Source organism: Trichinella spiralis (assembly GCF_000181795.1).
Source record: "Trichinella spiralis strain ISS 195 chromosome Unknown Scfld5, whole genome shotgun sequence".
Taxonomy (NCBI): domain Eukaryota; kingdom Metazoa; phylum Nematoda; class Enoplea; order Trichinellida; family Trichinellidae; genus Trichinella; species Trichinella spiralis.
In genome coordinates this window covers 3,651,026-3,664,948 of record NW_003526944.1, presented here as the reverse complement: position 1 = coordinate 3,664,948, position 13,923 = coordinate 3,651,026, and the positions used below count along the sequence as shown (strand labels likewise).

Below are 13,923 nucleotides of genomic sequence, written 5' to 3'. Positions count from 1 at the left end.
CTTATTTTATTACTCAAACTAAGCAGGTTACAAACTCATTATGCTCAAAATGTCCTTGAAATGATCGTCAAATTATTCAATCATTTCTCTTTCCGCAAATGAACCCTAAACTCAACTCGACAAGGCATGGGACGTGAAACATGTTCAAATGCGGAAAGCCACTCAAATTAATTATAATAATACTCATGATCTACATCCAATTACTCTAATTAACAAACAATCATGCTCGATAACTTACAGCTCGAGTTTATATAAATTACAGACTCAAGAACTCCTCAGTGAAGTTTAACTAATTAGCCTAACTCAAAGAATTATACTTACCTAACTTACCCTTGTCTTTGGGATGTCTTCTTTTATCTTCTATTCTTCTGTATCTAAATGTAGAAGAATTAATTTAATGAAATAATGTTATAATAAATAAAAAACAAAGCCGTTTTTATTGTTCTTCTCCGTCCATCACCGCATTGAAAACGCCATTGCTCATTCGCCGCACATCGTTCGCCTACAATCATTTGAAATGAATTTCTAGAGCAACTAATAGTAGCCTCAGGAAAATTTACATAAAGTTCATTTCTATTGATTAACAAGTATAAAACGTATTTTTCATTTCGTTGAACAAACATTATTCAGGTCATGTATAAGCTCAAAAGCAAACAAATTGAAATTGCATGCTAATTTGCATTCAAACCAGACAACGCCCATGTTTGATAAGATAACATTCTTTAATATATAAAAGCATATCTTTCTATGTACTCAACGCAATAATGAATTGTTCAGTGGCCTTTCGACGATGCTCTTAGTCAACAATGTCAATTTAGCTGGCGCACAGCTAATATGAAGGCAATTTACTAGCACAACTATTTGCATAAAAGTCAGACATTTCCCAACCTGCCGTATCAATCGGCTTAAGTAAGTTGAATATGCTACTCCAATATAAATCCGAACATAATATCAACAAAAAATAAACAATGATTTGGCGCACTGATTGCGCCCTATGACAAGCAGAATTAGCTAGATGAAAATTTTGATTTATTTAATGTCTTCATGGTATAAAATTTAACAAACAAATCTAAAGCGATATTAAAAAGAAAAATTTATGCATAAAAACGATATTGTTTTGTCTTGCATAATAGAAAACAAGATGCGCTTAGTGATGTTCGACCGGTTCAGTTCAAAATAAAATTGAATGCCGTAAGAAAATGAAAATTTTAAATCTAAACTTAGATGATTACGCAAAATAACAAATTGAAACATGGACTTTTTCAAAAACTTCAACGTTGAATATACGAAACTGAGAACTGTGCTTTAAAAGTATTTTAAGTTTTGTGCATCTTCAAATAGAAAAATGCTTAAATACTTTTATGTACATACATCCGTAGAAAAGCATCAAGGAAATAAGTTTTAATGCTAAATTTTTACCTAATGCAGATTGTTGCACTTGCACCTTGGTTACGCACCGCCATCGTTAATCAAATATCACAGAAATAATAGCTATTGATACATCGTTTGCTTTTCTCTTATTTGTGTATTAACTAGTAACCTGATTATCAGCAATATAAATGATGTGGCAATGCATATTACTGTATTTTCAATTATTAATTATCTTAAAGTAATTTCATTTTTGTTGTATTGTTTAGCTTAATATTATAAGAATTTTTTACTTTTCTACATTTTATCAGCTTTATTTCCCTTTCATGCTTTGAATTCTGTGCTCATGTAAGATGAAACTGTTCAATGGAATTACGCCATTACTGTGAAAAGAGACTTGTATTTATTTCACTGACAGTTATGAAACTGTGGTGCAACTAAGCCGTCTGCCACCAGTTGCATTAATATCTGCAGATTCGCCTATACTTTTTATTTTATTGCTTTGCGATTCATGCCTAACTTCCAGACACATTTTAATGTCGTTTGTGTTTTTTGCTCTTGTGGTTGTTTACAAACAACAAAACGTCTGATGATTTTCTGCCATGCTTCACTTTCCTGCTTTAGCCCACCAATAAGTTCAACCTGATTAGCAGATACAGTTTTCCAGTTGCCGCCACAAATGCACTTTACTTTCCGGGCTTCATTATTTTGCACGAATTTGCCCAGCAAACTCTTCCTATTTTATGATAGGGAAATTTCTGTCCCACGTCCTATTGGCTGTCACTATGACGCGTTTTATTTGTCCAACTTATCAGTCTGATTCTTATATAAATCGGACACTGACAATAAAAGCCTCTTCTTCACCTTTCCCTCATCTAACCTCCACTTAAGCTCCTTACTCCAACTGCTTCATTCACCCACCATCCCTCTTACCTCCTCACTCATGTTTTCTGGCAGTCGAATTTTTATAAAATGGTGGTAGGAAGTGTTGTTCTCAGCTGTTTTCTCCGTTTTCTGATTCTTACTAACTAGCACTTTCATAAACACTTGAATGTGCTCTGAAATGGCACAATGAGTTGTAGTTACTGATGTTGAGGATGACGCATAAAAAATTTCTTTTCTCGTGAAATCTTGTGCAGTCGAACCACACTTCATCAGCATAAAATTATGGAGTAGGAATCAAAACAAAAGTGCATATTAAAAATTTTGTAAGAAGAAATAATTATATTCTTTCATTTACTGTAAAATATACTTAAAGGAGAGTTGAATTTATAGGGAGGGGCGGATATCATATACAAAAGATTTGTCATGCACATTTATTATTATATATGACAGTCTTTCGAGGAAATAATGCCGTTTTTTCATTTAAACAAAACTGGAATCTCAATCACGTGATAGAATTACTTTAAAATTAATAATTTTAATTGCATTTCAAATGAATAACACGTTTCGATTTCGTTTGAAACTAACCTTGACTATTATGCAGTCCATATCCTTAAAAAAACAGAATGAATGTACATATAATGTAAGTCCGTTCAATTCTTCTTCCTTTATGGTAGTCCGCAACTAGCTTTTCAAATACTTCACTACAGTAAAGTTTAGTTGTACACCTGTTCAAGCGGTTGGGTGACTGCTGAAAATCTGTTGGAATAAGTACACGTTCAGATAGTAATCTTTTGGGTACAATGCGAGAGCATCAAACGTATAGGATGTACAACCTTAAAGAAGTACGTTAATTCTTTTTCTTTTCCAGCGTGTAATTTTACACTTCACTACCTCGCTTTGGTCGTCGATATATCTGTAATAGGTGTCCATCAAACTTATCATTGGACTTAAATCATGGTGATCGAAATCCAGGTATAAGAGGACTAAATCGCACGTCATTATTGCGGTGTTGAAGAAATTTGACAAAGAACTACTGAATAACGTTCTCCAAAAAAGTGTCCACACGGTCATTTTCTATTTTCTCTTGAAACGTTAGATATGCTCATGTGCCTCCATATATTTCGATGGAAGAGTATAAAATCACCCAAGACGTTTTCAGTTGATTTGCAAATCTCGAGATAGAATTCACTTGGTCACAACATTGTAATAGATAACGGCGAGAGTCCAGGAGAGTTTTTTAAAGCAGCAAGATTAAAAAAAGGAGTTTGTTAAGAACCACCAACGAAATAACAAAACTGCCTCGACATAGTGCAACTCGTGACTGCTCTGCTTTAGAGGCACCGCCGCTGTTATTCCACTCAGCACTGTGCTGCAGTCTCTCTTAATGACTGACAAAGACTAAAAAACGCCAAAACTGCATTATTTCGCTCGAGGCATCTCGTTTCACAAAGCGTGTCAAGGTGGCCGTATTTTTGGTTCTTAGCGCACCTTCCACATTCATCCTCACGATTAAAGTTTTAAGCGCTGTAGATCTTTCAAAGGACCACTTGAAAAAGAAACCGACCTCTTGAATCACTCCAAAACGGCTGCAAATTGCTTGAACTTCAGAAGACTTAGTAATGCTCAAACAGAGTGATTCCAAGTCAGCCCTTATTATCGCTACTGTATACGTAACAGCATTTATTTGCAGGGGAGTAGTCACTTTTAATTTTTCACCTTGAATGTTATGTATATGTATAAATTTTCAAAATTTCAAAACCAGTGAAATACAGGTGAAGCAATGTCTTCTACTTAAATGTTGACCATCTTCTTCAGTCAGACCTACGAATGCATTTTCAACACTTCCTGCCCTGAAAAAGTAATTAGAAATTAAAAATTAGAAACAAATCGCATGAATATTAAAATTATTATCATGCACTATTATTCGCGTTCAATTACTTTTTTTAACATGGCGATTACATATCTGTTTATCTGACGAGAATCATCATCAAGCACAAGAGATAACCATATAATTATTATATCACTTACTTGTTTATAATATGAAAATGAATTTAAGCATGTAGAAAATGATGATTGTCTCTTGCAGGCTCCATTAATGATTATATTAATGTGGTACTTGTGTGTATGCAGATGCTATAAGAAAGAAATGTAATATAGAAATGAGAATATTTCAATGTTAATCAAAGTTCAATAGCGGTAAAACGATCAGTAATCTTAGACAAATCATGCATGGAATGTCTGCACATTGAGGAATATCACTTACCTTCTAATTATAGACAATACACGAGAGTGTGATTACATTTGTGCACCCTCTGATATGGCGACAAACAAAATGACTGACAACTAAGGCGACATTCTGTAATATAGTATGATAGTAAGTAAAGTTGTCTTTGAGAAAACAGCCTAATTTTTGATGAGTAAACGCGTAGCAGCGTTAATTAAAAGGGTACCTTTATTAATTCGTCTGATATAATGAAAGCCCTTTTGCCTAAAGGCATGTGAAGTGATCACCAATGCAAATAGTATGAACATTCATTTCATCAAGTTCGAGTAGTATATTGGCATAATGGGTTCAATTAGTATATTAGTATATTCAAATAGTTGGGAAAATTTGAAATTGTTATTCTATACACTGCACACCATGCGTAATATTTTATATTGCTGTCAAATATGCAGGCGGATAATAAATAGCCTTAAAAGAAATGAGGAAGAACTAGTTAAGTAATGGACAATGCAATTTTATTACATACATTCTCCAAAACATTTCCCAAAGGAATTCCATTTTTCATTCTCATAACTGGAAATTATTAATTTTGCTCTGAAAACCAAGCATAGAATGAATGTTAATAAGATATGAAGCACAAATTATTTTTGAATCACAAATGATTTAAACAGTAGAATAGAAAACGCAACTTGACTGATGGTCCTCACATTAACATACTGAATAGTCGACCAAAACAAGCACATTCTGACATTTGTGCAAGCGCAAGTGTACAATATAATTAGCATATCACATTGACTTTGGTGTAATAAGAGCGTAATCACCTAATAATAATGGAAAACTTGAGCAGGAAAGATTTTAATTAATCGTCGCCGTTTTTCAAATGACATACTTTTAGATAAAAACTGTTCTCTGGGTATTGCTAAAAGTGCTTCAAATGAATTCTACATAATAACTCATTCGATAGATTAAAGACAAATTACTTATTCAGTTATTTGGCTGTGCATTCAGAAATTATTCCTCCCACGAACTGCTAGAATAAGAGTCCGTTTCAAGCTGGAGCACGGAATCATTCAGCAAAATACATCTAAATTTATATAGGCACATTGCAGGTATTAATGCAGATGGACAACAATAATAATAACGAAAACAAGCATTCCGCGACACCAACTGTGGTTACACTTTATTTAGTGTCAATCATATAAGAGCAGAACGGTAGATCAGGAATGAAACATCACTTACTTGCAATTAAACGTGTTGATGTGCTGAACGCACTTCTTGACTGTTGCTGAACACACTCATAAACTAAATAACAATGACGATGACATTCTTCAAAATTGCTCAGGTTCAAGACCAAAAGCTAAGAATATCACATTGCCCTTGGTGAAATCATTCCATTTTAAATCATAATAGCGTGGTGACATCATTACACTGGAGCATTTTACTAATTAGAAAAGCTAATACGTTAGTATTCAACCTTTATGTAATATTATACAATATAGATTAATTTATTTTAAAGTGTTGATTTGAACACCAGCTGCAGTGCATGAAAGTAAAATAAGGAAAATGAGATTGATCAAACATGTATACTCATGGACCATGCTGCTCATTTCGAATGCACACTTTACTGAAATGTCAGAAATGTAACGTAAACTGAATAACAACGTATCCTGGTGCCATTTCGAGAAAGTTATAGAGGGGCAGAGAGATGAATTAGTAAGATAGGCAATGCGCCAACTTTGCTGCCCATTTATTTAAAAATAAATCGGCAGTCTGTGATGAAACTCAATAATACTATCATTTAGCAATTTGAATGTTAGCTGATCAATAAAAGAAATTTCAAAAACAAGTTGTTCGACATTCGCCATAAAACAGCGAAGGCTATAATAGCCCAAGATATTTACAAAAAGGTCGATATAACGATTTCCTTTTAAAATTGTATATATCAAACGCAAAAATAATTAAACAACAAAGAACATCGCCATACTATTGCTTCTTACGCACTTGTCGAGATATTGCTATACAAATAAATGTAAAATATAATATTAGTCAGAAGGAAAAGAAGGGCAATACAATATAGCGAGAAAATAAATATGCAAAAAAAGCCAAGTGGTGAGACTTTGTTACAAAGCGTTTGAATATTTGAGCGAAGAAAAACCATTCAAATAAAATTTGTTCCTGAAATTTTTTTATCGCCTACAACATTCTTAAACCTCAAAAATTTGTAAACGTAATTTCTTTGATTAATTGCGCTTCTTAAATAAGATTCAGACAAAATGAAGAGATGAGGATGCAAATTTGATGCAATATTCCATTTATTCTTTTCATAAATTTCAAACCTGAAAACCAAATGTTTTATCACATTTCTCAAAAGAAAATCATCGATTGTATATTATTCAAAATTTATGAACATTTATTTCAGGCACTAGTGTTTTCAGTCATAACAAATGCAGTAACTCATTCGGCGCCCTTTCCTAGCAATATTCCATTACTATTACTGAACATTAAGTGAATATTTCAAACGATTGGGAAAAATACCCTGAAAGGGTACAGTTAGTTGTGATTTATTCCTAATTTATTCACTTTTATTACAATTTCATACAAATGTTATCTCAAACGTCCACATTAAAACCACATATTTATATGCGGCATATAGGTACAATTAAAAAGCGAAATAGAATTCAAAGAAGGACATGTTTGGTATCAATGAGAAGCTAACTGTATAATAAAAATGATAAACTACATGTTATTAAATGAAATAATAGTTTTTTAACAATTTTAGACAGACGAGGCGTACGTTATGACATTCAGGCATTAATCCTTGTTGAAGAAAAATAATGTTGAAAATTCATTTCATTCTAGCATAAAATAAAGATATATTAATATAAAATGAGTATAGTGAAAACTTTATTTCAATTTTAGCTTGTTCTGAAACACCTTCCAACGAATTAATAAAAACAGCAGGAAAAAGACGGAAAATGGATTGCCCAAACAAGTAAAAGAATGCGCAAGGCAGTGCAGTTTTATTGCATCTCTTACTAAAATGTAAAAAATATTACATTCGCTGAAAATCACGCATGCTAGTTCCGTTTCGACGAAGTTACAGACGGACAACTTTCCCATTTATTAAGTTAGGGGCAACACGATGACTTTCGAGGCCGTTTTTTTCCAAAACTACCTCGCAGTTTCCGTTGAAACTTTCTGTAACACTATTATTTATCATTTTGAACATCCACTACTCAAATAAGTAAAAAAGTCGACGAAATACTTTTGGCCATTTTTCACAAAACGGCGAAGTCGAAAAAAATAGAAATTAGTAACAATAAAAGGAAGATAAATAAAACATACAATATAAATAAGTATGCGAGAAAATTATTTTGTGAAGATTTATCGCAAATTTTTAAAGAATCGAGGGGAGAAAGGTTGTTCTACATACAAAAATTGTTCTTGCCTATTTTTTTATTTCTACAGTATCCTTAAAACTTAAAATTTTGTTAACCTATTTTCTTTAATTAATTGCGCATTTAGAGTAAGATTCAGGCAAAATGGAGTGATAGGAATACAAATTTCATGCAATATTGCGTTTATTCCTTTCATAAATGTCAATCTGGAAAACTAATTGTTTTGTCAGATTTCATAAAAACTCTTCAATTGCATGTTATTCAAAATGTATGTATGTTTATCCTGCCCAATACTGCTTTCAATTATTACAAATGTAATTAATAATCCGCTTTCTTCGCAACATTCTATTACTCTTACTGAAGTTGAAACTGAATATCTCAAACGGTTAGAGAAAATACCATTGATGGGGACAATTAGTTATAATCAATTATGAATTTATTTACTTTTATTACAATTTTATACAATTGTACTCGTAAACTGCCACAGTGAAACCGCAATTTCACATGCAGCATATAGCTACAGATGAAAAGCGAAATATAATTCAAAAAAAGACATGTATAATATCAATGAAGAGCTAATAGAATAATACAAATGATGAACAACATGTTATGGAATAAAATGATAGTTTTTTAAACAATGTTAGTCAGACGACGCGTACGTTAGACATTCAGGCATTAATCGTTGGTGGAGTAAAGTAACGTTGAAAATTCATTTCATTCTAGCATAGAACAAAGACAGATTAATATAAAATGAGGATAGTGAAAAATTTATTTCTATTTTAGCTTGTTCTGAAACACGTTCCAACGAATTAATAAAAAGAGCAGGAAACTGACGGAAAAATGGATTGCACAAACAAGTAAAAGAATGCGCAAGGCAGTGCAGTTTTATTGCATCCCTTACTAAAATGTAAAAAATATTACATTCGCTGAAAATCACGCATGCTAGTTCCGTTTCGACGAAGTTACAGACGGACAACTTTCCTATGTATTAAGATAGGTGCAATACGACAATGTTGGAGGCCATTTATTCCAAAAGTACCATGCAGTTTCCGCTAAAATTCTCGATAACACTATTATTTATCATTCTAAATATCTACTACTCAATAAAATTCAACATTGGACAAAAAACTTTTGGCCATTTTTCGCAGAACGGCGAAGTCAAAAAAATTCGATATTAGTGGGAATGGAAGTAGAAGAAATAAAACATAAAATATAAATAAAGATGCAAAAAAATGATTTTGTGAAGATTTATTGCAAATGTTTAAAGAATTGAGCGAAGAAAATTATCTACTTCAAATTGAATTTGTTCCTGCCTTTTCTTTATTGCTTACAGCATCCTTAAAATTTCAAAATTTTAAAATGCAATTTCTTCGCTCGATTTACTTCTCCAATAAGATTTGGACAAAATAATGAGAAAAGAATACAATTCTGGCGCAATATTAACTTTCTCTTTTCTATAAATGTCAAATTTGCTATCTAGATATTTTATCAAATTCCCCAAACATCATCGAATGCGAATTTTTGACAATTTCTGTACGATTATTCTCCGCAGTACTCCTTTTCATTTACAAAAATAGCAATTTCTTATTCACATCAGATTTCTAAAAATATGCCATTAGTTGTTCTGAACTTATAAGTGAAGATCTGAAAATATTGGAAAAAATACCATACATGGAGACATTCAATTGTGATCAATTGTTAGTTTATTCATTTTTACTGCATTTCCAATTAGAGTTTTCGCAAACTAGTGCATTTTCAGTTAATTTACATAAGGGGGATTCAAGGAGTGCTGGAAAGCGAAAATACACTCATAGAACCATAATTTTAATATCATTGAAAAGACAATTGAATAATAAAGATGATGAACAGCATAGTAATGCGTAAAATGAGTTTATTAACAAATAAAGATATGCAAAGCATACGATAAGAGAATGTAAAAATGAAATAACGTTGAAAATTGATATCACTGGTGGATTACAAAGACATAAATTAATATCAAGTTAGTATGTCGAATGTTCTATGTCCATTTCCTGCCGATTTGAAACACCTTCCATCAAATTAATCAAAACGACCTAAAAATGAAGGAAACTTCGATCGCTGAAATGCAAAAAGTACCGTTTGAGATATGAAATGCTGAATGATTCGTTCATTGAAATACCAAAGGTGTTCCATTTGAGGAAACTCGTGCATCCTGGTTGTGTTTAAAGAAAGTTTCAAACTGACGAATTCAATGTGTATTAATAAAGGCAATGTGCCAACTTCAGAAGCCGTTTATTCCACATGTTCGCGGTTGTTTTCAATGAAACGTTACAATATAATTTAACGTTTTTTACGTCTTAATGCATAACAACGTTTTTTAACTAAGTGCCTACGTAGCGCAACGAGGTGTGAATTAGTATGGATAGTCGATTATATATAAAAATTATTACATATCCAGGCAGTGAAACTGATCTGTAGGTTAGTCAGCGAAACTGAAATTCGTTAATTTGAAACTAACATGTTGTGTACATTGATACCTGCAAAGAACGTTAGTACAATTGTAAAAATAACTTACCTTTCAACTATTGATGACATTGAAGAGGCGACTTCATCGCGCTTCTTTACCTCTGTTCTCCACACACAAATTACTATGACGACTGTGAATAAATATGAACAAACCTTTCGATAGACCATACGTAATAATATGCCTTTTAATAAAGCGATCGATAAATAACAATTCAAATTTAGTCATATTATGAGCTGAAGATCTCTACATCAAAGTTTAACGAATTAACAGGCTAACGGAGCAGAATAAGCTCACTTAAGTTTTCACACCGTTCTCCTCTACCTACGGTTCAATTATAAGAATGCAAATTAATAATATAAAAAATGAAGTGATAAAGAAAATACAGATATTCACATTGCTATTTTTCTTTGGTCAACGCTGAGTAATCCCCATTTTACGCCCGCCACAAACAGTACGCTATCAACTTTCACAACTGAATTCACGCTAGCATACACATTGCGATTGCACACAAATTTGCATGGAGCTTCAATTCAGCAAATACGGTTGCTATGATTCATTACTTCCAATCGGAGTTTCTCAACCTGGTGGAAGCCCATCTCAGGCGGGCGTAGGAGCGCCCCAGGGGGAGAGCATGAGAAATGAGATATTTTTGTTCAGCATTGTTGTTCGAAATTCAGTTTGGTCTTCAGTGGACTAAATTCTAACCGCCCTTTATTTACGGTAATCTTACTTTTAGCTTAACAATACCATGCGGACATACAATATCACCATTACCATACCAACAATACAATGTCCTGGCTACCAAACATTAAACGCCCAAACAATAAACGTACAATTAATAGCTCAGCAGTGCGCCTTCAACGCTCTGCTCAGGCCCGTGGTAGTCACGTTAATCAAGCGAACAGGCGCTACGCTATTGATAACGCAACCAAGCCACGTTAATTAATACGTGTAATGCCATATAAAGCCCCGCGCAACGCTAAAGCATAGCAAAGCAAGGCGTTCAACGACCAAGACGGATGAAGGGCTATTGCACAAAAAATCAATAAGAATAACATAAAAAATGAGAATTTCGAAATCAGCACCATTTAATGAATTTATTTGATGATATAAAAGATAATTACAATACGCTTGTAATTTTTTGGATGAAAAAATGGAAAACTGAAAAAGCAGTATCCAGCTCTTCTAAGATATGCAGCGCAAATCATTTATGGGCAAATTACTGAGATGTAGTTTTCATTTCATGTATTGAACGATTAGTAATTACAAGAAAACCAATGACTCATATCAGCTTCATCTTATGTGTGTATTTGTGAATATTCACCACTCCCGCTCTAAACATTAAACGTACAATTCATAGCTCAGCAGTGCTCTTTCAACGCTTTCTCCAGGCATGAGCTAGCCACGTTAATCAAGCGAACAAGCGCTACGCTATTGATAACGCAACCATGCCACGTTAATTAATAAGTGCAATGCATATAAAGCCCCGCTCAACGTTAAAGCATAGCAAAGCACGGCATTCAACGACCAATACGGATGAAGGGCTATTGCACAAAAAACCAACCAGAATAACATAAAAAATGAGAATTTCGAAATCTGCATTATTTAATTAACTTATTTGATGATATAAAAGATAATTACAATACGCTTGTAATTTTTTGGATGAAAAAATGGAAAACTGAAAAAGCAGTATCCAGCTCTTCTAAGATATGCAGCACAAATCATTTATGGGCAAATTACTGAGATGTACTTTTTATTTCATGAATTGAACGATTAGTAATTACAAGAAAACCAATGACTCATATCAGCTTCATCTTATGTGTGTATTTGTGAATATTCACCACTCCCGCTCTAAACATTAAACGTACAATTCATAGCTCAGCAGTGATCTTTCAACGCTTTGCCCAGGCATTAGCTAGCCACGTTAATCAAGCAAACAAGCGCTACGCTATTGATAACGTAACCATGCCACGTTAATTAATAAGTGCAATACATATAAAGCCCCGCGCAACGCTAAAGCATAGCAGAGAACGGCATTCAACGGCCAAGATGATTGTAGGGCTATTATACAAAAATCCATCCAGAACAACATAAAAAATAAGAATTTCGTAATGAGAATTATTTAATAAACTTATGTGATGATGTACAAGACTATTACGTGAAACTAGTAATTTTTAGTATTAAAAAATGGAAAACTGACAAAGTAATATCTAGCACTTCTCAGATATGAAGCGCAAATCATTTATGGGGAAATTACTGAGATGTACTTTTCATTTCATGAATTGAACGATTAGTAATTACAAGAAAACCAATGACTCATATCAGCTTAATCTTATGTGTGTTTCTGAATATTCACCACAACCCGCTCAAAACATTAAACATACAATTCATAGCACAGCAGTGCGCTTCCAACGTTTTGCCCAAGCTCGTGCTAGCCACGTTAATCAAGCGAGCATGCGCTCCTCTATTAATAACGCAACCATGCCTTTGTGAAATTTTATTGCAAATTTTTATAGAATCAAGGGAAAAGAAGTTTCTTGATAAAATAAGATTTGTTCCTGATTGTTGTTTATCGCTTACAGCATCCTTAAACTTTATGATTTTTTAAACGTAATTTCTTTGATTAATTGCGCATCTCAAATGAAAATTTGTCAAAAGGAACAGATAGAAAAGCAAATTGGATGCAATATTGCATTTACTCCATTCATAAATGTCAAAATTGTGAGGCAGTTGAATAATCAAATTTTTCAAAAAATCAAAAATTGCATATTATGCAGGATTTATCAATATTTATTCCACGCACTTCAGCTTTTAATTATTACAAATGCAATGAATGATACGCAGCATTTTCCTATTAACGTTCTATAACAATTACTGAACTTTGAAGAGATTCTCACCTTTTTTGGAAAATCCCACGGGTAGCGACAGCTATTTGTGATAAGTTCCTAATTTATTTACTATTATTACAATGTCATACAATTGTTATCGCAAACTGCCATATTAAAACAACATTTCCACATGCAACATATAGCTACAGTTGAAAAGCGAAAAACAGTTCAAAGAACGACATGTTTCGTATTACTGAGAAGCTACTTGATTAAGAAAAATGATGAACTACATGACACTAAATGAAATGATAATTTTTTGAACAAATTTAGACATGTTAATCGTACGTCATGACATTCAGGTATTAGACAATGTTGAAGGAAAATAACGCTGAAACTTCATTTCAACTATGCATTATATAAATATAAATTAATAAGAAATGTGTATGTTGAACGATTTATTTCCATTTCAGCTTGTTCTAAAACAACTACAAACGAATTAATCAAAGCAGACTGAAAATGAAGGAAAAATGGTTTGGCTAAACAAGTAAAATATTGCACGAAGCAGCTCAGTTAGAATGCATACCTTACTCAAATGCTAAATATGTTACGGTCGCTGAAAACAACGTATCTCAGTTCTGTTTCCAGGAACTTACAGATGGCACTGTCATGTGTAATGAGATGGCGCAACGCTTTAAATTTTAGAAGCCATTTATT

The 13,923-nt window shown here is 33.0% G+C and overlaps 4 protein-coding genes across 4 annotated transcripts; 1 reads left to right on the top strand and 3 right to left on the bottom strand.

Annotated features, from left to right (window-relative positions):
* Positions 1 to 104: 104 nt before the first annotated feature.
* Tsp_08295a (conserved hypothetical protein) lies at positions 105 to 719 on the bottom strand (the record flags this gene model as incomplete). Its single annotated transcript, XM_003375249.1, has 5 exons — positions 689 to 719; positions 427 to 502; positions 331 to 374; positions 205 to 233; positions 105 to 161 (listed from the first exon to the last, which is right to left on the bottom strand). Coding segments are annotated over exons 1-5 (237 nt in total), but the record flags the coding sequence as incomplete, so codon positions are not given.
* Positions 720 to 1,857: 1,138 nt separating this feature from the next.
* Tsp_08294 (conserved hypothetical protein) lies at positions 1,858 to 2,523 on the bottom strand. Its single transcript, XM_003375248.1, has 2 exons — positions 2,302 to 2,523; positions 1,858 to 2,100 (listed from the first exon to the last, which is right to left on the bottom strand). The coding sequence occupies exons 1-2, from the start codon at positions 2,521 to 2,523 to the stop codon at positions 1,858 to 1,860; spliced, it is 465 nt and encodes a 154-aa protein (XP_003375296.1).
* Positions 2,524 to 3,634: 1,111 nt separating this feature from the next.
* On the bottom strand, positions 3,635 to 4,785 carry Tsp_08293 (hypothetical protein). Its single transcript, XM_003375247.1, has 5 exons — positions 4,677 to 4,785; positions 4,539 to 4,609; positions 4,202 to 4,386; positions 4,045 to 4,103; positions 3,635 to 3,969 (listed from the first exon to the last, which is right to left on the bottom strand). The coding sequence occupies exons 1-5, from the start codon at positions 4,783 to 4,785 to the stop codon at positions 3,635 to 3,637; spliced, it is 759 nt and encodes a 252-aa protein (XP_003375295.1).
* A 6,113-nt stretch (positions 4,786 to 10,898) lies between these two features.
* Positions 10,899 to 11,441, top strand: Tsp_08292 (hypothetical protein). Its single transcript, XM_003375246.1, has 3 exons — positions 10,899 to 10,988; positions 11,118 to 11,318; positions 11,349 to 11,441. Exons 1-3 carry the CDS (start codon positions 10,899 to 10,901, stop codon positions 11,439 to 11,441), a joined length of 384 nt encoding a protein of 127 aa, XP_003375294.1.
* The last annotated feature ends 2,482 nt before the right edge of the window (positions 11,442 to 13,923 follow it).

Bases quoted from the DNA above. Each gene is read 5' to 3' on its own strand.
- Tsp_08294 (XM_003375248.1), bottom strand. From the start codon at position 2,523: ATGAAGTGTGGTTCGACTGCACAAGATTTCACGAGAAAAGAAATTTTT. The intron at 2,101-2,301 runs GTAAGAGGGATG...TAAAATAGGAAG, and splicing joins CAGAAAACATGAGTGAGGAG to AGTTTGCTGGGCAAATTCGT.
- Tsp_08293 (XM_003375247.1), bottom strand. From the start codon at position 4,785: ATGTTCATACTATTTGCATTGGTGATCACTTCACATGCCTTTAGGCAA. The intron at 4,610-4,676 runs GTTTACTCATCA...ACTATATTACAG, and splicing joins TTTAATTAACGCTGCTACGC to AATGTCGCCTTAGTTGTCAG. The intron at 4,104-4,201 runs GTTAAAAAAAGT...TTACTTTTTCAG, and splicing joins AACAGATATGTAATCGCCAT to GGCAGGAAGTGTTGAAAATG.
- Tsp_08292 (XM_003375246.1), top strand. From the start codon at position 10,899: ATGGAGCTTCAATTCAGCAAATACGGTTGCTATGATTCATTACTTCCA. The intron at 10,989-11,117 runs GTAGGAGCGCCC...TCTTACTTTTAG, and splicing joins GAAGCCCATCTCAGGCGGGC to CTTAACAATACCATGCGGAC. The intron at 11,319-11,348 runs GTTAATTAATAC...TGCCATATAAAG, and splicing joins TGATAACGCAACCAAGCCAC to CCCCGCGCAACGCTAAAGCA.